At 37.3% G+C, this 24,906-nt stretch overlaps 1 protein-coding gene and 1 long non-coding RNA gene across 9 annotated transcripts in view; both read right to left on the bottom strand.

Moving 5' to 3' along the window:
• Positions 1-2,391: 2,391 nt before the first annotated feature.
• On the bottom strand, positions 2,392-5,804 carry LOC122574962. Of its 4 annotated transcripts, XR_006319276.1 has the most exons (4): positions 5,589-5,804; positions 5,198-5,496; positions 4,751-5,073; positions 2,392-2,566 (listed from the first exon to the last, which is right to left on the bottom strand). It is a non-coding gene; the product is annotated as an uncharacterized LOC122574962 (long non-coding RNA). The 4 variants fall into 4 exon arrangements; XR_006319273.1 differs by having other exon boundaries at positions 4,751-5,496; XR_006319275.1 differs by having other exon boundaries at positions 4,751-5,444.
• A 2,304-nt stretch (positions 5,805-8,108) lies between these two features.
• LOC122574958 (zwei Ig domain protein zig-8-like) overlaps positions 8,109-24,906 on the bottom strand; it is a 433,576-nt gene continuing 416,778 nt past the window's right edge. For all 5 annotated transcript variants that reach the window (XM_043743242.1, XM_043743243.1, XM_043743239.1 and 2 more), the window contains one exon: positions 8,109-14,649. In XM_043743242.1, coding sequence (XP_043599177.1) covers positions 14,546-14,649 — 104 coding nt within the window. In that variant the 3' untranslated portion in view covers positions 8,109-14,545. The remainder of the gene's footprint in view (positions 14,650-24,906) is intronic.

Here is a 24,906-nt window from a genome sequence, read left to right as displayed (position 1 = left end):
CTTCTTGTCCACCCCTCAAAATTAAATTCGACACGAAGATCAATTCGTAGGAAAAAGTTTAAAGATCTTAATTCGGTACATTTGACGATGGTGCGTGTTGAAACAGATAACAACGTCTCTGTTAATCAAATTCCATCGTTGGACGGGGTTTCCTCGGCTGCGCAGTCAGAAACGTATAGCACGAACGGAATACTGTTAACGTAACCAGAGACTATGCTGTTTACGTATTACAACCCCCTTCGGCGTAAGCTTGTTTGCACACCAAACGTGAAACGATTGTCTTGTAGCCATTTAACACGATTGTATGAACAGCTGCATAATTTCGAGTTTGACTAAGGGAAAACTGTTCCCGCATACGATTGATCTTGCAGATCAATCTCATGTTTGTATGTTCGTTTCGCGCGGAATTTAGAGCGTGGTCGTGCGCTAATCTGTCCAGATTGATCGACAAATTTGTCGCGTGGTTGAATGCCAAAATGAGTTTGTCAATGTTTCTTCGGCTTGTTTGTCGCGCCGAGTATGGCGAGGCGATGCACATGCTCGCTTCTCAATGTTTGAAGTTCAATCGAGTCCATTAACTCCATTGACGGTCATGGTGACACGATAACGGATTTATCGAGTCGTCGTAAGATTAGATTCGTGTATTTGGCGAGATTAGGAGGAAGAAAGATAAAAGAGGTGTATGAAAGGAAGCCAAAAGGTTGCAAGTGTTAGGAACTGTTAACTTATGTGATAAATTATTCGCATTTTTTCTACGGAAACGTGAAAGATCGTCCCTTTTGTATAAAATAATATTTTACAATATATGACATGGCTTGGGGAATAAAATTTTTTTATAAAGAACGTCGCTACGGTGATATATACAGGAACACAAACGGAATAACAATTTATCTTGGTTCCAGAAAATTAGAAACTAGAAACTTTCCCGAGAGAATTTTGTTATTTACGTAAAATAAAGTAACCTGAGCGGGAAAGCTGTTAGTACTTACTTAGTACTTCTCAGCGAATGAAGAAGAATCTTGGAACGTCCTAGAGCATTATTTGTCAGAATTTAATTTCTTCTTAAATCGTTCCCGAATAATACTTTATTTTTTAGATGAAGATTGACTTCAACAGCGTAGGATTGATATTATTTTATAATATTTAATTTTTATAATATTATAAAAGGTTTAATATTTCGATCGAATTTCTTCGTTTGAGAAATTTATTCGAGAAATTTATGCGTAGTCGGCTATTAAAAGGAGAAGATAAAATAATATTTGAAGATATGGCAAAATATTTTGCAGAAAAATTCGCGCATAACGTAGCTCGATATTCGCGGGAAATTCCATTTGTCATCGCAAAATTAATCCTAAGGAAACCATTAAAATTCCATCGGTGGAAGATTAAACGTGCGAAAACATTTATCACGTAGGGTGAGTGGCACGATGATATCGCCAATCTGCCAGTGTTCATCAATAAACAACGTATTAAAATTCCATCGAAAAATTCTATTGTATTCACCAAAACTAATTGTTTTTCGTCACCTTGAATGACTCAGGCAAAGACATTTGAAATCAGCCAGGATTTTGTGCCTGCAAAAGCGATGCCTTTAGCTTCTTACCCTTTCGTCTTAATTCGAATATAAAATATTATACAGAACTAAAGTATGGTGCAAGATTTTCTAAAATTTTCTGTTGTTTGTTGAAATTTCTAAGTAACGCTCTGAAATGTTTCGTTTTATTGAAAAATTTTGTCCTCCTTGATTTTCCGTAACAATTTATATTTTTCATTTGATGTTAATAAAAAAGCAACACCTTTTGACTTACATTAAAATTCTGAATTATTATAATTATTTTAATTTGTATATTAAATTTCAACTTGCAAATATCATCGTTCGCATTGATGTGCACGTCCTTCTGAATTTTATAATAATTATTATGAGCAGAATTTATGTATATTTGCTGCAAAAGCGTTTACATCTGGATTAAATTTATGGCGATGTTAAATTTATGCATGCTTGTAAATATTTTTGCAGCACTTTATGCAAACGCTTTATTTTCGACATTTTGACGCGTGCAACTTATTTACCGCCATTTATTACAACATTTTGAATTTACATTGTTTTCGGTATAAGTCTTCTTCAGAATATTAATAAATATTCAATAATACTAATAAATATTCAATAGAAACTGATTATCTTTCAGGAAGCAGTGGTTCATTCTGAATGCGTATAATAAATGTTTGTTTTCTATAAATCATAAAATAATTTATGTTACTTTCATAAAACATTTTCGTTAAAAAAATATACATAATTTAATCCCACATATATTGCAATTAAATCAATTGTAATTCTTCCAAAGTTTATGATAATAAACTGAATGACGATAGTCGTGATAATGTGAAAATTACAAATAACGTGGATAATGTGACAGAAACATGGTCACGTTGGTAGTTAAGGGTCAAATGATCGAAATTAGCAATCTAAATAAATTCCACAAACGATCTTCCCTTGAAATTCCCTCTTATTAATCCTCTGGCACTTTGATCGTGCAATTATCAATTTCCAGGTACATATCCGGCAGTTCTGAAACGAGAACGGAAGCGTTAAAGAACCGTAGAAACGACACGTGTATCGGGGGAGAAGGAAATCCTAGCTCTTTAATTAAACACCGTGGCCGAGTGTCGTTATAATCTAATTTCCAGAAGGGAGACATCAGAAGAGCCTTGCGTAACACTGAACGTCTCGGTTCGCCGATCAAAGTGGCGCGTGGATCGTTTCCAACGTATGCGAGAATCCTCCCTGCTGATTTCAAATGGTGGTTCGCACGGTTAGCTAAGCACCTTTATATGGTCGCGAGCACGTAACGAGACTAGCCTTAATATCAGGGACCAAGACCCGCTTCTAAAATTTATTCCTATTACAGTGAGTATTTACTCGCCTATATACGTGATATCGTACTTGGTCGAGTTAATTATCTAAACGATAAACGTATTTGTCTTTAGTAATATACATTGCTAATGAGAATATGAATTTTCGCGCAGGCTAAATAATATCGAAACTAAAAGGATTAAGTGTACGTACGTCGTAGGTCGATAGTTTCCCCGTTAAACAGTATCTGCTATAAAACTTGTTTTTCGATACTTTTCTGGAATAACTTGATTCAACGGTGAACTAATCGAGTCGCAACGTTCTTTCAACTAGAAAATCCATCGAAAATCCAAAATCAGGTTTTTAGATTCATGCTCTCGAATTTTTCTGGTAGACCGGGTTACGATAAAGTTGCCGTCGTCTGACCATGGCTGTCAACTAAAATTGTTCGACTATTGATGATCGTCCAATAGGAACGTAACAATGCACGGTACCGAAAGAACGCGTTTCAGCAACGTTCCACTAGTAAATCGAGGTTTGGTATACCCTGCATCCAGAGATCCTCTCACCTTTTTTTTTTTATCGATGCGTGCTCTCGAAATCCTAGATAACCATATCGAAACGTGTTTGCCCAACGTATTTTGTATGAATATTATGCACCGGTCATTGACGCGAAGCCGTTTGTTTAACGCGAATCGTTAGCTATCGATAGGGTAACGTTTATAAACTAAAAGGTTAGATTTGTTTTCGGGATTAATAAATGGAACGCTACGTATACGCACGACTGTCGCGTTCAGAAAACGTTTCACGAAACGATCTGCATCGTAAAATTCCGGGAAAATATTTTCCTGTACAGGCAGGATTTTGCGGTTATTTTGAGTTCGGCTTTGACGCTGTCAGCGGAAATCCCGGCGCGCGTATTTCTTATTGTTTGTTACCATTCGGTATACGTTTTCGGTGACGTTGCTCGTTTGTCAGAAGCATAGGTTCCGTTAGAGAGAGTCGGCTAGTAAAATTTCCGACGAATATTTAGTGGAATGTCAACGAACGTTTCAGTTTTGTAAAGTACCGGTGGAGTCAGGAATCGCGATATTTCACTCGTTATTTGATATTGGATGCGATATTTTTCCTCGTGCTTTCCTTTCTTGTCATTTACTCTGTCATTCAATGTATCGAGCACAGAGATTTAATTAGACGAATTAGAAGAAAGGGTTCGAATCGAACGTATTAATACTTTTTGCGCCAGTAACCTGAAAATACGTTTTCTTAATCGATCGCGTAAATCTCTTTTATTCTCATGTCATTTATTTTTTTCTTTTCTTATTTTGTCGACACCCTATGTTTTCAATTCGCAATTCAATGGCAAGACGTCAATAACGAATGCAACTGCGCGTTAGATCAAATTATACATTGGTTTCGAGATTGTAAAATTGAGTTCGACCGAAGGCAAGTTAACTTCGCTTAATTGAGTCTAAACCGTCAAAAATCCCGCAGACAAAAGAATCCAATAATACTCCACTTCCACTTCCTCGCAAATTCTACCATTATCCCACTGGAAACGTTTAGAAAACCTTCACAGAGAGTATCGAAAGTAACGGACGTTTAATTCACGATGTCGTCCGAAGAAAATGTTGGAGCGAGTTCGTAGAAATCAAGCGGATGAGAGATATTACGACGTTGAAGGAGACCTCGTCCAAAGAAGATTTCGACGGAAATTGAAAAGGGCAGGGCTCAGCCATTCGGCGCCGCTCTTTTGACCTTTTTCCCTTCCTCGTTGTTTGCGCTTCGCACGAATTCAGCAATACGCGTGAACTCGCGCGCGCGTGGCTACGAATCTCGAGTTCTTTGAACGGCGCAAAGGTAAGGGCGTCGCGACGCCGCGAACACCGAGGAACTCACCAGCTTTCTATACCGAGCGAGCGTCTTTTCGCGCGTGAATTCATCGGTGCAAGTCGAACGAGGGAAACGAAGCGGAGAATGAGAACGGTTGAGGCGTCGAGCAACTTCTGCGACTGATTATTATTCGATTATTAATCTGATTGACTGATTCGTAGGTTTTTATACTTGAAGACGCGGCTGTAGAAAACTGGAGAACGGTCGGTCGTGGAATCTTCGTCGGAGATCTTGATTTGTAAGCGGTTAAAAGTTAAGACGTAATTATTGGACGTTCTTTTCCTTTAATCGTCTTCCTCTTCGATGGGATTTCTCATTTTCTTCCTCTTCTTTAATAGTTTGTTAAAGTCGTATTAATCGCCACTTGTCGTTACAAGCAATTTTAGAATGAATTTGCAATTTGATAAATTTATAATTCACATAGTTGTATGATTTTATATCCGTAGAGCGTACCGTGAAAAAACAATCAATATTATCCTGGCATCGGTGTGTTAAAGTTAATATTTGGGGCGTAAAGGCGTAGAGTTACAAAGCCAAGAAAGTTGTAAGTTTTGAGTAATAGACGCTTTATAACGCCCAGGTGTCGACTAGCCGCAGCTGACGAATTTTCACTGGAAACTTAGTGGAAAAACTCAAGTGTAACTTGCAACGTGCGCCAAAGTTTTCAATCCGCTGACACCTCTGATACCACTGACTCTTACTGTTAAGGTTAACAGACTAAATTCATGATACGAACAAAACATCCGCTACTTCTGAGAAGTTGAGTTAAACACGTTAAACATCGGATTCGTAATTGAAAAAGAATTTATATATAAATAACGCTTTTTACTTCGTTAATACTTACGTCGTTAATTTTAATCGAATAGACATTAAAATTTCGACGAAACACTGGCGTAATAAACGTCAGTTTCACGACAGTCTTTTAATATGCGAGGAAAAATCTACAAATCAACGGAACTAACAAGCAGATGCAGCCAAATTCAACAAATTACTAGCGTTCTTCGTTTTACTCTGTATTTAATGCAACTGGCACACAAAGAAACATGTACGTCCAACGCTATAACACTACTTCCAATTAAAACGCGCGACCTGAAAACGCTAACGAATTTGTGTTGGCACCGTTTCACGCAGAATCCATCTCTCGAACCGGCGTTGGCTTTATGGTGCTATATATTACACGATGTATTATATGCTAATTTCGGCCAACTTTTCGGATATGAATAACGAATCTAAGTGTATCCAATACACATTTAAATACACTTGCATAAACACTGAGAAATTTCAGATATATAGAAATTAGAGGGAAATATAGGAAACACAGAAAATACGAAAAATATAAAGAAAGAAGAAAGCGTAGATATAGTAAACATAGAAAATAAAGAAAATTTACATCTATATTTTTCCAACGAAGAATACAGAGGAACACCAACTAGCAAAATTCAAGTGACAGAGCCAATCGTAAGCGAAGAAGAACAAAATCGTTGTTCGACTTTTCGGAAGAAATATTTAAATCACGATTTCCTGTTTTACTTGACAATCGGAAAAACCAGTATCTCTCTGTAGAATCGATGAGAACGAATCAGTCGGGCGACAGGGATACGCGTTCTCACGAATCGTGTCAATAAGAGGAAAGGAAAACATGAAAAGAAGCAAAAAAAAAAAAAAAAGTGAGGCACACAAGGAATGGTGACGGAGCAGCAGCTGGCAATGAAATATTCTCGCTCACAATGACTAGCCTTAATTATTGCAGGCCGCGATGAATGCTAATTCAACATTTTTTGCGAGCTCGCGAAATAGCCGACGCAGAGACAAGTAGCGCTGATTAACCGACACTCGAGCCAGCCAGTATACTAAATTCGAGAGAGACTGCAAGCCGGTCTTCTGTTGTTTGCCGGTCGAATTTAATTAACAACGTTAATCAGGCCACTTTACTTTCACTTGGCCGACGAAAGGACACAATCGTGTTCGAATACGATGTTTGGACGCTGAGCATTTTTGACTGTTTTCTCATCCGTGGTGATACGTTTATGCCGTCTATGCCATTGCTTTCTTCGCTAACGAAAAAATTATACGAGATTCGTTTGTTTGCTTCCTTGTCACATAGAGTGGAGTTTGCACGGAAATAAGAGATGGTACGTTTTAAAGCCGATACGTTATGGTGCGTTTAGAGTTTAGACCGAACGAGCGAATGCTTCTTTTCCCTCCATTTTAATAAGATTGAAGCGAAGATGTAAACGAGCATGGGTTTCGTCGTTTGACGGTCGACGAAAAGAACGTTTCAGATTAAAATACTTCGTTGCTACGAAGGGATACTTTGTATGTCTTGGACTATTCGTTAACGAGCTTTACGACATTTGAAACTGAATTGACACCTACTTTGCCAAACGATTGCTTTCGCATTGTTAAGATATAAGAGTTTCTTCTTTCGATTGTAAACCTTAACGTAGGTAAGCAAAGTGGTAAGAATTCGAACCTACTGGTCTCGATATTTTATTAGAAAATGTGTTCTTCAAATACTTATTTAAATTACCACTTAAACTGGCAGCATCTTTCCAATTTAACGAACACAAAAAGAATCATGTAACGAAGGATGACCTGTTTCGATGAATTAATTGCAAGCGGCTTCGCGACTGCGTTGCGTTAATTTTTACTTCTGCATCCTCGTTCGTGCAAGCGATATAACTCACGAGTAATTCGAGCTCGTCTAATTAACCTCGCTATCACCGTTATTTTTCGTTGGTTTCGAGTCGGGCTGATTTACGCGAACGATAAAATTAATCGGTCGATCGTTGTTAGTTCGCGATCGTGTGCCAAGGAAAGCTTCGCGATTCGAAGTCGAGCATCCTTAAATATCCTGAAAGGTAAGAAAAGTTCAAGCGCATCGAGGTCAGACCTATCGATCTTCCTCTGGCCTACGCCTTCGCTCCAATTCCCATTACTTCCGAATCACAATCAGTTCTCTCTCTCCCTCTCTCTCTCTTTCTCTCTCTCTTTCTGAGATACCTTTAAAGTCGAAATGCCGCTTTGGGAAACAAACCTTTCGAATTGAAATTTACTCACTTTGTGTTGTGTTAGAAAGATTCGCATAATAGAACCTTCCATGTCTGAATTACTAGAGGGACAGAAACGTCTGAATAATGGAATTTTCGTGTAATGGAACAATCGCTTCTCTCATTTTAATACGTTGACACGTAACTTTCATATGTTTTGCCCTGACACACGTAAAGCGTTGAAATGCATTATACACCGTAACGTTTAATTTTTGCAAGATATCATATCGTATTCGCGCACATTTTTCTGACAATGTAATCTCTGAGCCACTCGTATCGTTGAACATTTTTGTTTCTTTCATGTTTTCTATAAATCTGCCACGATCTATATCTCTATTATACGAAAAATGTTTTGAAATTATAAGAAAAGATGCGTCCAAAAAAAAAACTGTCCAAAAATTCCCACGTCGTGCCTTCGTATCGATTCGGATGCTTCAGGTTCTACCGTAATTATTATCGACAGGATGAAATCAACCGACTCGTCCGGATCATATGGATAATTTATTTACAAGAGTAAAACATTATGTACAAGAATGCGTCGAGAATCGTGTGAAAACAATACATGCTGAGAGGTCGTGGAAAGGGAACACAGTTTTATTCGTTATTTCTGTCTTTTTCTTTTTCTTTTTTTTTACCAGCGTTTAGCTTCACGTAAGAAATTATACAAGTTCATATGGTATACACATACACAGAGATTTTTTCTTACGTCTTATTTCGTTCTTTCCTCTGATCGTTCTCGTAGCCCTGAACTGCCATCATTTTTCCCTTCGACGAATATTCGACCACGCTTCGAGGTCGTCGTTAGAGCATTACGACCCTGAACTCTAGCAACGAGGGCCGTGCTTAATACAAAAAAGTGATTAATTACGTGTCGTTCCGTTTGGGGAAACTTCGACAGAGAAAAAAGATGTGAACTCCTTTTTCATGTTGGAAACAAATCTTTTAAAGCGTACGACAAGAGACAAAGGTATTCGTACGACTTTATTGTTAATTGGGCTAGGTTAAAATAACCTCGTAAGTAAATAAGTAAAGAAATCAATAAATATATAAAAGTATTCGTACGATTGGTATATAACAGAAATAAACGGAGAAATATTTTTTATATATTATTAAATGTATTGAAATATATGTAACTGTCCGTTACACATGGTAATGCTAGTAATAGTAGACACTCGCAGTAATGTACACAGACAAATGTTAATTGAATTATTTAGGACGAGAGCCGCATAATAGTAACACTTTATCGAGATGGAATTACTCGTATAGCGGTATTAATTGATGTCTGTGTTATAATTAATATTTGGTTTGCTTTTTCCAGGAATAACAACTACTTGTAATCTACTGAACACAGATAATATTAAGCTTTTAACGAAATTTTCTGTTATTCTATATATTTTCTCAGTCTTTTCTCATTAAGATGTTCTTTTGAATTTACAGGCCATTTGTGGATTAACTTTGGACATATTATAGAATACGATAATTTTCCAAACATTTTATCGAAACAATGCCCATGTCTGTTAAACATTGTACTTTGCCATTCTACGCTTTAGCAAAACATGCAAAATAAACTCGTTAGGAAACTCGGCCGATAATATTCCATGCAACTACCAAATTCAAAAAATTCGACGGAACCAATAAACAACATCCATTGAAAAGAAATTGTAAAAGCACAATGGCTCGGAATATAAACTACAAACGAACATAACGATAACGTAACGATCTCCACGTTGCTCAGGGTGTCCACGCATTGAACAACTATTAAAAAATCGGTGAATCGTTAAAATCGTGACGAGGAACAGACGAATATTTGCACACAGTATAAAATTCGCGACGACGACAAATTTTACTCTGTCTCGCTTCACCGAGAACTTGTTCGGAAGTGGCAGTCCAGGGAAGTGAATCCTCTTTGTTTCACCCATTTCTTCTGTTTTTCACTTTCTATTTCCATTTATATTAACGCTTACTCTGTAGTAGAAAGTATTTCGTCAAGGGATGGGGTGTAGATGGGAGTGGAGGGGAATAATTCGGTGGACATCGTATTTTCTACGACGACGTCTGGCCTTTTTAGTTTCTTCTCTTGTTCGGAAATTTTAATACGTTCCTCGTCTAATTAACATTCTTCTTACAGACTCTCTCTGTTTCCTTTCATCCTATCACATTCGCTCTCTGTTTTATTTGTATACTTAGTATGAGACGAAAATTAACGAGACGATTAGGCATGGATCGAATGTTGTATTCGGATGGATGAAAATGCGAATTGTCCCAAAAGGCGACATGCTTTTTGATTGCACTGCGTTGAAAATTACGCGATATATTGCCAGTAAAAAGTAACATCTCATGTTTCTAATTGCATGTATATGATCCTGGAATAGTTTTGTAAAAAAAGCGAAAATGGGACCAACATGGTTTTCAAACTGGTTGAAACGTTGAAATAAATGCAAATTAAAAGGGTGAGTAAATAAAATAAAGTCAAAATTAAGTACAAAATAATTAATTTAGAATATAATTTTAGCAAATGAAAAAGAAATGACGCAACGAGATACAGCAAGATCCATCGTAATCGTTACGATTCTCGTTCATTGAAACACGCTATATTTCGTCAAACGAACATACAAAATTTCTTATTCGACCAGGTACTCGTTCTCGATCGATTCGCAATTTATTCGAACGAAAGCACTCACGTGGAATCGAACGAGATCGAGAGCCATTTGAGAATGACGCAGCCTGAAGATATGAAAATCCTTCTGGATTCAACAGGGAAATGAACAACTCGACGATAGAAAAGAATAATTGGTACGCGGACGAGAAAGATTCGTTTGGCCTCTTTTACGGCTCTTTAAGCCTCCAGAGGTCTCGTCTCTCCGCTATTTTAATTTATCACGCGAATCCAGAGTAATTTTTCCATCGTCACGCGTCGTTTCTGTGTCTTCGTTCTCCTGTACAAACTCATGCGCGTGTCATACGTGTTATGCAACATACGCAGTTTTTTCCTCTCTCTCTCTCTCTCTCTCTCTTTTCCATAAAATTACACGTTACAAAAACATTGTTTCGTTAATCGAGTGGAGATCGCGTCTAACGATCTATTTTATTAATATTTATCATCGTACAAGTACTATGCGATTACGCACTTGTGGCTTGCTTGTATGTGGAACTTAGACATTTTATATATGGGTTTTATTTTAAAAATTATAAATCGCTGGTACGTGATTTTTATTTGCATCCTGCTTGTTTCTGTTTTATATTAAATGTTGTGGTTCTGGTGATTAGTTGTTTGAGCTTCTGAAATAGTTTGTAAAAATATCGATGGTGAGACACAGCGAATAGCGTTGGTTACTTAAGATACAAGCCGTCGAGCTGATCTAACGATAAGATAACACAGATGACGATTGATAAATTATTATAAAACGTCTTTAGATTAAATATGCGTTGAGTTTGAGTGATTTTCACGATCATTTGGTTTCTAGATGCGATTGTCAAATAGTCTTTGGTAATTGACGATCGGAAGACTATTTTGACAATCGATAGGATGAATTCGTTCGTTCGTATATCGAATAACGAAGAATTTTTATACTTCTCCGAGATATTTTCCACGATATTTTATCAATCTTTTTATAAGCTTATGAAACGACCTAATTATTCTGACATAATAGCATTATGAAACTAAATTCGGCGTACAACGTAATTGCCAATTATACGAATAAATCCGTATTAATATTTCAAAGATCTTTCACCGAATAAAAATTTGAAAAAGAGAAAATCAGGAAAAGAAAACCGTGCTGAACTTTAAAGAATCCTGTGGACTTCAATTCAGGCGTTAATACCCTCATTGTTTTCTTCTCTTTAAGAACCGTCCTTTCTTCTGCTTTTAGACCGAGATCGAGTTATTTCACCACAGAACAATCAAACAAACTCTTTGTAACACAAAGACAGTTCGCGCGGATTTGCTTGCAGGAGCACGGTCGAATGTTTCCAAAGGCTTCCGCAATAAAATTCACAATCCACATTGTTGATACGCATGTTCGCCGTAAAACAGCTTCCTTTCATTCTTCAACTTTCTTGTCGCACGGTGTTCTCTACGTTTCTTCCATTTATCACGAAAAATTAAAATAATCATCATACGTTAAATATTTTTTCCAGATACGATTAAGATACGAAAAGTTCGATCTCTACAAATGTTTGAGTTTGGCGGGCTAATATCAACCAGTAAACATTGTCATATTATCAGTTGTCAACTAATTGGCGAAGAAGAACTTTGTTATACATAATGACTTTAATGACATTTACAATGAAAACATCGAAACTGTACTATTAAGCAACGAGGGTAATTACGATATTCGCGTCTTGAAAATCTCTGAATTTTGAAAATGATAATTCTCGAAAATTGAAAGCAATGAAACTAAATAGTCGCGGCGAAAGTGTATCGAATAATATTGAAGTTACTTGTCAGTTATAATTTTATGTGAGAAACGCTATATTTTATATGTCGATTAATTTCATAAATGTATAAAATACATTGTTATCTAAAATGTTGGCGAATTTGAAAGGTCGTTTTTGTCACGAATTCTTTAAGTGCTATCTTCATTTTTGTCTCGTACTCTCTCAAATTCCCCCTCTCTATTCATAAAATATTTCGACAAAGTAAAATAAGAATAACAGGATCGTCATGATTGTAGGTTGCAGTTGCTAAACTCGTCTCGCATTCCCTTCAAGTTTCCCTCGGATTTCGACAAGAATTCGCATTTCTCCATCATGCATTTGGAACCGGATAATGCACGTCTCATTCAAGAAACACACAACGAAGCGTAAAACTCGATATGCTCCGGGATTCGCGAGTTTCCTTCCGAAAACGTGTGCTATCCTGCAACGTTGTAATATCAGAATTTCTTTTCGTTGAAACTAGAGGCATCCGTGAGAGAGAATCCCTTGTCAATATTGGCCTGTGTTACAAAATAATGCCGGCGTCTTCTTTGTGGAAGCTGAAAGCTCCACATCTGAACAAAAGCGAATGAAACACACGTGTTCACTGTTCACATGACATTCTTTCCCTTTTACCTTATTCCACGTTGAAATATATTAATTTATTAACTAATACGCAGTATTTGTCGTCTTAGTTTTCCAGTTTTAGCTAAAAATGTATAAAACATATTGTATTAAATGTTTCAATTCCATAGAAAGAAAAACAATAGCAGCAAACATAGAATATATATAAACAATTAAATATTTAACACATAGCGCAATTTTTGAGGGACTGTTACGCAGAAAAATCCAGAAAGGAAGGAAAAGAAATTCGAACGAAGTAATCAAATCTTTGAAAAATACGAGATTTTTCTCGAGAAAATTCATATCTCGCCGAAGATTCGCACAGCTATGAAAATATCCATTAAAACTTTCTTTGCCACGAACGAACGAACTCTTTTGTTATTGGAACGATCGCTTTCGTCTTGTAACAATTACAATATACGTAATCGTCCCTACTAATTCGCAAACTTACACATCGAATTTACCATGTTCGAGCACACGTTCACGCTCTTACATGTTACAATTTCTTTCTTTCTTGTTCATTGAATCGTCGCTTACAATGTATACCATGTACAATGTTACTTCGATACTTTGGTTTCCTTATTTCGATGACACTAGAACGCGCTAGTAATTTGCAAGTTATTACACATATCGAACCTGGGATACTACGACGACGTTTTCGACAGTTTTCACCTATGGATGCATTGAAAGTCGCGATTTCCAACGCGAAACCGGCCGCGACAGAGTTCCTTCATCGATATATGTTTCTTCCTTCACTGAGAACTGAACATTTTTTAACGAGCAGCAATAAAAAGAAATTGCACTCGAAGAAGCTTTCTTTTCGTAAAACTTAATTCATTAATTCATCGGGCAATGGTTTCTGGACTGATAAATTTGGCGAGCATAGTTTCGAGAATTTGACGGTTGAAGTTATGTTTTGAAAAGGAATTTCGAACACGATGACAAAAAATAAACATAATTAAAATCAATCGTTCATAACTGTTCTTGCGAGAGTTGTTACGGTCAATGAAGTTTAATCGATTATTTCAAGTTAAAAGAAAATGTATATCAAAATTGATTTATTAAAAAAATTTGCTCGTAACAATAATTTCTGTATCGATTTTCTTTAACTTACAATAATTCAGTACATTTATTAATTTGTAACGCTTCTATTTTTATAGTTTTGAGCATCGTTTCTTATGTATGTATGCGTTAATTATCTTGTTGTATATGTTGTCTATAATTTGTATTTTATAATTTATTACTTCTTAAAACAATACTAAACATTCAGTAAATATTTCAAAAATTCATCGTTATATGTGTGTATATCTAAACGTGTTAAAAGTAGGAAATACCATCGACGATTATCGAAAAACTAAGCTGAAAAGGCCGAAATAACGTAAAACTTTCTTATCAGTCAACCTTACTCTTAAAACGTCCATCACGTGGCCGTAAGAAAGCTTCTTCATCGATGATCGTTCCGGTTGCATGCAATTTAATTCCGATCAAGGTACAAACAGGCTAAGGGTTGGCTACGTCTTATTGTGTCCAACAATCCATCGAGTTTCACTTAATGCTCCCGTTTATATTCATTCATGTTCGCGTTTAAGTCGCCACGCGCACACTGTCATACGCGCTCTCACACATCCACACACACATAAGTACGCGCAGAAAGTATACACGCAGCCAGACAGCTCGGAGACACACGCACGGGCACGTACGAGAACGCACATTATCTCAATTGACCCAAAAGGAAGGCGAGCATCACGAGGACCGTCTTCGATGTTGGCCAGCCTGCTGCCGTGTTTCCGTGCTGCATTGCAGCTGGATGCTCTCCTGGAACAAGAGCAACGAAGGCTGGATTAGTGTCTGTCCTGCACTTCCGGTTCCAACCGGAACACTTCGTTTTTTCACGGTTTGCACCGTACAAGAAGAAAAAAAAGTGGAAGGTTTTATACGTTCTCGTGTTGTTACCCTCTTCCTCCTTGGTTTCGGGTCTTTCCTCTTATCCTATATTTTTTCTGTTCCGAGGTTGGGCATACTTACTCGAATTACGAGCAACCGCATCGGGCCTTACGGAGATTTCGATGTATATTTTAAAAAGAACGAGACGGAAGAAAAAAGATCTTTTATATTTTTGCGGAATTTTATCTTTCACAAAACTTTCAGAAGCTATCGTTTTAGATGACGGTTCGATGGAAGAGAATAATAGTATGGCACGTCAATTTTCCAGGACGTCGATTTGAAATAGGAAATTTGAGGAAGAAAATTACTAAAAATTCGACCGCTTGGTCCACTAGTTTGTTATTTTTCTTTTTCAAATTTAGTTAAGTTTAAGTTTAGTTTAAGTTTAGTAGTCTTTGGATTTTGAGGGTACCTTCTCTTAAGGTTCTGATTGCAAGTTTCTCGAGATTATTTTCTTACGATGGAACGTTTACGACTTCGTTTTGACTTTGAAAAAACAGGGTCATTGTTTTCTGATTGTTCGAAGAATTTTCCTATAGCAAGAACAAGATGACCACTCTCTTTAAATAGGTCATACTGAGGAATAAGAAACTTGGAAGTATCCTACAAAAACGCTGTGTGTGTTCCTTCCAAATGGTCTTGGTAGTCGTAAACTCATGAAACATAAACAGCTTGCTTCTGGCTTAAATGGACAAAGTTTCGAAGAGCGTGGAGATACTTAAAACGAGTACAAAATTCACAGGGATATAAAGCCACGGTGGCTTAATTTCTGAGATATTTCCGTCCCGTTTTGAACTATCTTTAACGATATAAAAGAAACTTTTATCTTCAAATTGTAACTTTTCTTTTTCCTTGTCACTTACTTATTTGGTAGCCCCATGTTTGTGTAATAATTCAGACACGTTCACGGTAATGATTCTTACAAGATAAAAATATACAGAATATGCAGAGTAACATACTCAATGATAATATCTCGTAGCTAAAACTGATCTCAAGTTCTATCTTTTATTCCCTCAAATATTAAACGCATGCAAAAGTTTCAAGCCCCTTTATCAATTTTACATTTTCAACTACATTACTTTCAATGCATTACAAATTGATGTTCGAAACACTTGGTACGATTTTCTGTTAACTTTCAGATTTCGTCGCGAAGAAACCACACTGGAACACTTTCGTATTTCTGCAATATTTCGAAAGTGTTGTCCGACTAAAGAGAGCTAAATACATCGACCGGAATAAGCGATAATCTGTCGGTGTCAAATCTGGAGAATACGCCGCGTGCTGTGGTACTTCTCAGCCCAAGTTAAGGATAGTGATTCAAGCCACATGCGGCTTAGGCGTTGTGGTCGTTGCTCATCGTGCTCACTGTGGTTTTGTGAAGCGGTCGCCAATCGATTACAAAGTTGGCGTTTCAGACAGATCGATACCAACCAAACAATTGCGCAAAAAGCTAGGAAATTGTATCGATTAAAGATAATCGTACGTGAAAGTTTGAAAAAAAGGCTAAAACTTTTCCACAGACGAGTGTTGCCATATTACCATAGAAAAACGAAAAAAAAAGTAAAAAAATAAAATATGCGTATCAAAGCGAGGAAATGCACCACATTCTCCACTACAATCGTATCCTTGATTAATTTCTCGCTAATTACAGCAAGCTAGAACGACGTTCGTTGACGGGATAAACCAGAGAATTACTGCTATCGGCTATAGGAGTACCATGATGTATACCAGATTAGATGTCCATTTCGTATAGGCAATTAGATAGTAATTGCATGCAGCAGGCTTCACTGTACCGCAGATGATACCAGCAACAGGAGGAACAAGAGTCACTTGTTTCAATTACAAAGAAATATTATTTAATTTCCTGCCGCTGTTCACTATATAGAATATTATCTCAGGGTCATTGTATATAGGATCACTGTATATTATTATCAGGATTTAGTAGCTTGTTATCATTTTTCATCGTTATTACCTCGATAGTCATCTTCCAGAAACGTTTATGGTAATCTTCAGTTCAATAAATTCTGCATTCGCTCGGCCAATCTGATTCGAGTCGAAAGAGATTTCCGGTTGAAATTCAAAGTAAAATTTGTTCGTGATATATTCTTGACCGAGTTTCTCAATAGGTTTATCTAAAAAAGTTACTTGAACAAGTATCTAAAAGTAAAATGTTCAATGCGTAAATGGTATACGTTTAGCATTGTAATTAGCAAGCATAAAATCGATATATTACGCGAAATAAAATGACAAATTAACTATATTTCAGTCATTACATCGTGTTACACGTACGTCACGCGCGTTAGTTGTCGTTTATAGGTTGCACGATGCTTTACTAATATTTAGACTGTAGATTTCACTTGTATAAATGAACGTAATAAACGTTGACATGGAATTATTCATCGCGTCGACTGAAATAATAAATTAAACGTTGCTTTCAGTTTACAGTTTATGTTATTAAATGAAACTTCTTTCGATTCAAAGATTCATTTGTATGTTTCTTTTCGTGTGAAATAATATTACCTTTTTTTTTATACTTGTAAATCGACTACAATACGTGGCTCGAACATCACCATCGAGATATATTTCACAGATTTGCTAATAAAATCTTGACCGTGAAGCACGTGCGATTCTATAGGAAAATCAGAGAAAAATAGATTTCACAGAGAGTTAAAACGCGCGGCAAGGATTTGTCAATTGGTGGCAGCGCGTCCGATTATATTCGGTCGCCTGTTCTAATGGACGCCAAAAACCCTTCTAACCTGTGCCTCCATCATTGATAATAGAATATTTAATCATTTCGACAGGCCGGTGAAATCGCGTCGAAACTACGTGAGTCTCGTACCGAATGCTTTTAATTACACGACGTTAACTAATTATATTTCGAACGGTGCCCGGTCCCGTAACGATCCACATTCTCGGCACGAGTATTCCGGCTGGAAGCGTCGAATTACTCGTATGATGTCTGCCCGACGCAATTCCATAATTGACCGTCTAATCGATGCTCTAATTCCTGTTCTGTCGTGACGGTTTAAAGGGCTCCCGTCGCCCTACGCAATTGACGGCCAGCCCGATTAACGTTCCGTGTCTTAAGTCCCATTGAGAAAGGGAATTTACGTTGCTGACGAGATGACCTGACATTCAAGTTACGTGTCGTGATAATGAAATAGCTCGTGGAAGATTGATTTCACTGGGTTAGAAAAAATCGTCGTCGATAGGTGATATATTGTCTTGAATGTAGATTTGAAAAGAGGGATTCGTATTTGGGACAGGATTCTGAGATTTTGGGAGTCGATTTGAACAATAGCGTTGGAATTACTCCCGCAATTGAACCTTTCAGAGGACAAACTCATCAACGTCACTTTTCTTAAACCCGTCAATCTCATCATCCAGTTACACGATTAACGTTCAATTTTCAAGAAACCAAAACTCAAATAACAAGGCAAACGAATTAATTCTTAAGTTTCCATCGAATCTTTCTTTATGAACTTGACACGATGCTTACGAAATTTTGAATGACTTATATCAATTATTCCAAGTTTATAGCGAAACATAAAATTCAGTACTTTACGTTATTTGTTGCTGTAATTATACTAATTAGTAGCTCTGCTAATTGCAGAATAATTTAACGAGCAAGTCGCGCGTGGAAATAAAATAAAACGTTGATTAAAGCTAAATCAATAATGTCGGCTAGTTTCTTCCTTTGCATCATTTCCTGAGAACTTTTAATAAACTTTATCTTTTTCTCTTAGAGAACTAAGATTTATATTTTTTTCTGCGATTGTATACATTTGCACTTCTGAAATATCATATACCGTGGTCCTACATAATTTCGTGATACAATTGAAGTCATTCTCTTGTTATCAAAATTTTCTGTTCTTAAAATTTTGTTCTTCTTAATTAACTGCATTACGTAGGACCATATTTCTTTAATCGTTAAATAACATCAAATTAAGAAATTCGTCAAAAATGCACTCATCATGTTCTTGTTTAACAATCTTCATTCCTAACGTTATCTCGGTCGTTTCTTTCCAGAAGCAGATTGTTCGAAGAACTAAAATCATCAAAGCTCTATTTAGAACGTATTAGCCGTGAGTCAGTAACGCGATATTTTCGCTGGAAATTACCAGGTAAAGGGATGCAGCTTGTTACGGAACACTGGGAAAGCTCGTCACGAGGCCGGCCACGTCACGTAAATCGTATTGCGCGTGATGTGCAACAACAAGTAAGGTGTATGACGGGCTGAAATTAGTAGCGAAAACAAGCCTTGGCACTGCGCCGAAAATACATGGCAATTTTATTTCGGCGCGCCATAGGAGACAGGAAAAAAGAGAGTCGACCAACACCATAGTAAGTGATAAATCACGAACTGTGGCCGTTAAATAATAAATCAAAGCTATGCTTGCAAAGGTCCGCGAAATTAGCAGAGATTTCAGAGACTTTTGCAGCGCGATAATTCCCAAGTATAATAATCAACAAATCCAATTTACAATTGTATTGTCTACTAATATTTCGATGGAGAATTTTCAGAATCAGCAACAAAAGTTTCATTACTACATTTTGCCTAGCAAGACACTCATAGACTTTTCTAGTTCGTCTCATTTTCATATGATCCACGTCCTTTATCGCTACACCTGTTTTTACCGCTCCTATTTTTTCCCTAAAGCAGTTAATTCGTATCCAGAGTTTCTACATTGAACAACGAAAGGATGAGAATTCGAAGGAACAGCATTCGTCGAGTAGCAGAAATAGTTGGTAACAACGTTCTTTGACTTCGTGGCTGTTATGCATATTTGAATATTTATCTTTCGCGGCGTCCGCTGCATTCATAGAGCATGGAGCACAGATGAATTTATGCACTTTGCTTGAGATAATTGCCGTTCGAAATGAGTCCGTAACTCATTTCTACGGATTGAGTAAGAAAAGCAGTTTTCGGTAGCGAAGGTTCGCACCAGGTTTATCGAGATTGCGTTATCGGTTTCCGCTTCGGATGTCGATCAATTCTTTGTTTCTTTCGTCCAGCACATGATATTGTATTGTAGTATCGTGGACGAAAGGCCTAAGAGATATCGGGCAAACTATAAACAATGTCGCGAGAAACCCGAAGTGCCGACAGGCCCAAAAATGTATCGTCGGTCCTTCAATCGAATAGTTTCGCGGAAAAGGTCTGCGTGACTCTGACCACGAGCGTGTAACGTCAATCCACATCAGAGACCAGGCCACACACCGCGGGCAAGATGGCAGCCAGATGTCTGCACATCCTTGGCGCGTATCCTCGATAGTCTTAAGGACCCGCCGTGGGTTTTGGCATTTTCATAGTTAAGGTTCTTCAGACCAAACAAGTATCTTTTGTTTCAGGTTTCCTTTTACATTTATCGTTTACTACGGGTTGACACGGGAAAGTTAGTTTTCCTCATGTTCTGTATTTTCCGTTAACAACTTTTTCTCAAGGGCGGCTAAAACCCTTCTTCGTCCACCAACCTTCTTATTATCCAATCGGAAGTGGTGTTTACTGCCCTCACTTTCCTAACCAAAATTGTCATCAACAAATCCGATGGTCCCGTGTCCTTAGACACACCCACCCCCAGCTTTCCTCAGACACAGTATCGTCAGTAAAACTTCACTTATTCCGTACCCTTAGAATAGTCAACATATCTTTGTCGGTTTCTACCCTTAGACCAGTCGCGTACTTAACGTATCAGTGTAACTAGATTGTTGGAGTGAATTGTGATTTATGTGTGTTAATTCAGTGTGTATTTCATTGTGATTGCTGAATTCGTAATAAAGTTTAATAAAAGCAAAATTGATAGTTGTGTTACGACTCAGCTATTTTATTTTATCATTCAGCCCTCAAGTTTACGTGACAAGCGGTTGCGGAACACGTGCATGGTAGGGCTAAGACAAAAGACAAAGGGATGCTAAGACACAAAGACGTATTAACAGTGAGTATCAATTGAGAAGTCAGAGAGTGTTAGTTTAGAAATCAGAAAGTGTAAATCGGGAAGTCAGGGAGTGCGAACTGCGTTGTTGAGAGAGTGTGGTCCGCGTGAGAGAGCGTTGGATCCGTGGTGACGAGAGTTGCAAATTAACTATCTACTTGTCTTAATTATAATACGTTATTGTGATTAGTTCACGTTAAACAACCATAGTTTCCTGTTTAATTAACATCTGTTTAATCCATTTATTGTAAATAAACTAATTGTAGTAAAGATCCTACAGTGTTTTACATAAAACGTCTCGAAACTTTTTTCGCAATGTAATTCGGCAATGAAAAATGACCGTCACGATTTTATCGGTAAAACGTGAAACAAATCTGAAGATGTTAAAGAATATTCCGATAAAGAAATTCTTCATTGGAAAATAAGAGTATATGGATTTAACTATGCATTTAACGTTTTTTAAACAGGTCTAATACAAATGAATTTATTAAACACTCTAGTGGAAACAGACATTGAATATTTTCAAAATCGCAGGGAAATAACGGGTAAATCCTTTAATTCGTTGAGCCGGTAACGCTTTATTTACGAAATCGCATGTTGCGTGTCTCTGTCTGGCCGCCAAAGAAATCTAATTCTCTCTATTCACCTGCTCTCTAATTTTTCTCTCGTTAATGGTCCGAATTAAATGAATTAAAATACCCCTTTAACAAATACAATTACCGGTAATTCGCCGAAGATAATTATCTCTCTACCCTCTGACCACTCCTCTACTCGCGTTTTTCGAGTGGAAAAAGGCCGAAAGATAAAGAGGCGGAGGCTGAGAAAAATAGTCGGGGGCATAGAGGAAGGGAGAGTGAAGTACAGAGATAAGCAGCAAGTACATAGATAGGGTGAAACTAAAAGAACGGAAGGCAATGATATATAGGGAGTAACAAATGATAAGGGAGCCACTTATGGGAAAGAAAATTGTCTATGACTTACGGTATCCTTCTATATTTGTGTCTCTGTGTAAGAACGTTTAATAGTTGTCTGATTTGTATTTGGTACAGTATATTTAATTGCTTTCCTTTATTTTATTTCGATTAATGTTCTTTTATATTATTATATCTTTTAATATAACCAGTAGAAAAATCATTATTTTTTAACAGATATTTTAACTTTTATTTTGTAAAAGCTGTCGTACGAAAGACAACATATGTACGTGCTGCGAGGAATGTATTGTATGGATACAAGTACAGAAGTAATTCCTTACGTCGTAAAAATTTGTATTGTTACAAATAATGCGGTAAAAGTGAAAAAGAAAAGGGCGAGTATCTATGTTAATAAGAGATAAAAATGAAAGATTCACACGAAGAACGACACACAATAGCGGCGTATGAGTAGCGGCGATCCCGAGCTCGTTAGTCACCTTAATTAAGTGTGATTCATCAGGAAACGTACACAGTTTGTAGAAGGGTGAATTTTTCGCCTCGAAACAAAGAAGAGAGCTAGAAGTCGATTCGTCTTCATTAATTACTCGTGGCGCGTGGTAGCCTCGGCCTGTGAAGCCGTGACTGCTGCATTATTTCGCGGATGCATCAAAGTCGTCACGTTTCGCGACTAAATTAATTCGAGCAAGATCAAGCAACTTCCTGTCGAAGGTTAGCTGATGGCTAGCGTTGAAGCCGCTACAAACAAAGCATTTTCAATTCTGATGGCTTTTTAAGTCACGCGCATACATACGTGACGACTATGCTATGCTATAAATTCATATGCGTGTATGAAGAGAATTTGTAAACGGAGAAACTCTTTATTGAAGATAGTAACTGAAGCGGTAAACGAGCGTTTAAAAAATCGACAGTTATTGCCACTACATTATTACGTCGAACGATAAACGAGAAAATATTGTGTATTTTATGTGTAACAAGAAAAAGATATTAAAAAGCTAAGTCTGAATGTCCGTGTGGTGCGGTTAAAACGTCGTAATCAATTTAATCGCATATATTAAATCGTAATATTTAAATCATATATTTAAAGAATTAAGAAAAGGAAAATAGAAAATAAGGAACGAAGAAGTTGCGTTGGAAATTCGTGCAGATTCGTTGACAGTTCGAAATTACGTGGAAATGGTGAAATCGGCAGCCCTTTTTCAGGATTCAACGATGCGTGATAACCAAAAGCCGTACTCCTTTTCGTGGAAAACCTTTGCCTTTGACCGACTGCTATGAAATCAATGGCGGATCAAAGAACGTTCGGTTGCTCTTACGACTCAATAGGACTATTCCAAAAGGACGACCTCCGCGGATGTATGACAGGGTGACTTTTCAAAAAGCTGCTGATTCGTGAAAATAGTTGAAACGCTGAGCGAACGATTTCTCTTACGAAGTAAAGGGGAACATTTGCATTGAATATGCTTCAAGAATGAATATCAGGAAATTATGATTTGTTGACAATTTGGTATATTTGAAGTCGAATGTTTTGCTTTGGTATCGCTTTCAGGAATCTGTAAAGATACGAGGTTTTGAAACTACTAGTACAGTAGAACTCTCGTTATGTGGACTCCATTTATTTCCTAATAGCAGTGATGAAAAATATCTTTAACATGTTGACTGCCATCGGGGGCACCGGTGACCGGCACACGATTTGGCTATAGCGCCGTGGGGGCCACCGGTGACCGGCGACGCAGCAAATATTAAAAGTACATAGCACGATTGTTTGAAAAAAGGACAATCCTAATAATTGTCTACAACGCCGTGGGGGTCACCGGTGGCCCTCACCACCAAAAATGCTTCAAGCATGATTTTATAACTCATTTTATTTGCTGCAAATAATATTTCAACACAATATGCATCGCATAATGAAAAGTTCACGTCGGCGCCTTGGGCAAAAAATGGAAAATTCGTCTGGCAGTCAACGTGTTAAAAAGACTTTCCGAAGTGCCGATAGATATTCCTGTGATTTTCCTACGCGCATTTATATTTGGCAAAGGTAGCTTGAAAGTCTCTGTTTAGGTTCTATTCCTTATTCGTGAAAATATGAATTTACCGAAACATCCACGCTGTATTAACACTTTGACTGGCACGCCAAAATCACATGTTTCGCATGAGTATTTTTATTATACAAAGGATATAATGGCAAAATAATAATAAATTGATGATGTAAGACAACATTCTTCCTCAATGGACCCTTTATTTTATTGGTGGTCACGGGTAATTACCGTGTCGCCTTGATAACAGTTGATAGCGACATATTATAACAAGGCTTCGTTTATTTCAACAAACCATTCGCATTCGTTATTTCGTCATAAGCAAAACGTCCAGAATATATTGTTGAAACGTGTAGAAGGTATTAGTAAACGGTATTTGCTCATTTTATATATAATAGTAAGGTATGTGTACACTTTTAATTTCAATTATATGATTATAAAGCAGCATTTACGATTATTTTCTAAGCTGAGTTTATAATAATATTCGTAGATTATCCTTCAAAGATATGGATGCAAACACAGTGCACCGTTAGATGCAAGATTTATTCTCATTTCTTTTTATCGATGTTCTAATAAAAATGTTTAATTGTTCAATGGCGCACTTTTTATTTCAAAGTATCTTCTATTTATCGGTTATATTCAAAATGCCCTAACTGTCAATTTTCATACAATTTTTGCAATTGTAAGAAGTTCAAGCGCTCCGGTCACCAATAACCACCACATTTGGCAGTCAAAGTGTTAATTTGAAAGAGTATCGACAAAACACATGCCGCAAAATAAGTGCCGCAATTTTAGCCGCGAACTGAAAGTTTCGAAAGTAAACGAAACGCTTCTAGCGGAATTAGATCAAACTTGCAATATCACTCGCTGGCATAGTCCATTTTATCTTCATAAATCAATCAATCGGAAGCGATAGCAGCATCGCTGCTGAAACGTTGCTGGAAATTTCTCGTCGATCCACCGGCAAGCAACAAGCCGGATAATCCGGCTGTTTTTCGGTCGATCGAGCCGCGTTAATTACAACCGTGTATCACAAGATTACACGCAGCTTTTCGATACGAACGACGCACCGTTTCTCGCAAACTTCCATTCGTCAGAGATCTCGTGCCTTACGTGCCTTTGACAGTTTCTCTGTAGCCACTCGAAAAACCTGACGTTTCGAAGATACTTTACGACTAGTTTTGCCTCTATTCGTCGAGAATTCGGGACAATTCGTTCCTAGTTTAC

The sequence above is a fragment of the Bombus pyrosoma genome, linkage group LG14 (genome assembly GCF_014825855.1).
Source record: "Bombus pyrosoma isolate SC7728 linkage group LG14, ASM1482585v1, whole genome shotgun sequence".
Taxonomy (NCBI): domain Eukaryota; kingdom Metazoa; phylum Arthropoda; class Insecta; order Hymenoptera; family Apidae; genus Bombus; species Bombus pyrosoma.
Note: the sequence above shows the minus strand (reverse complement) of the source record. Positions and strands in the feature narration are given on the sequence as shown.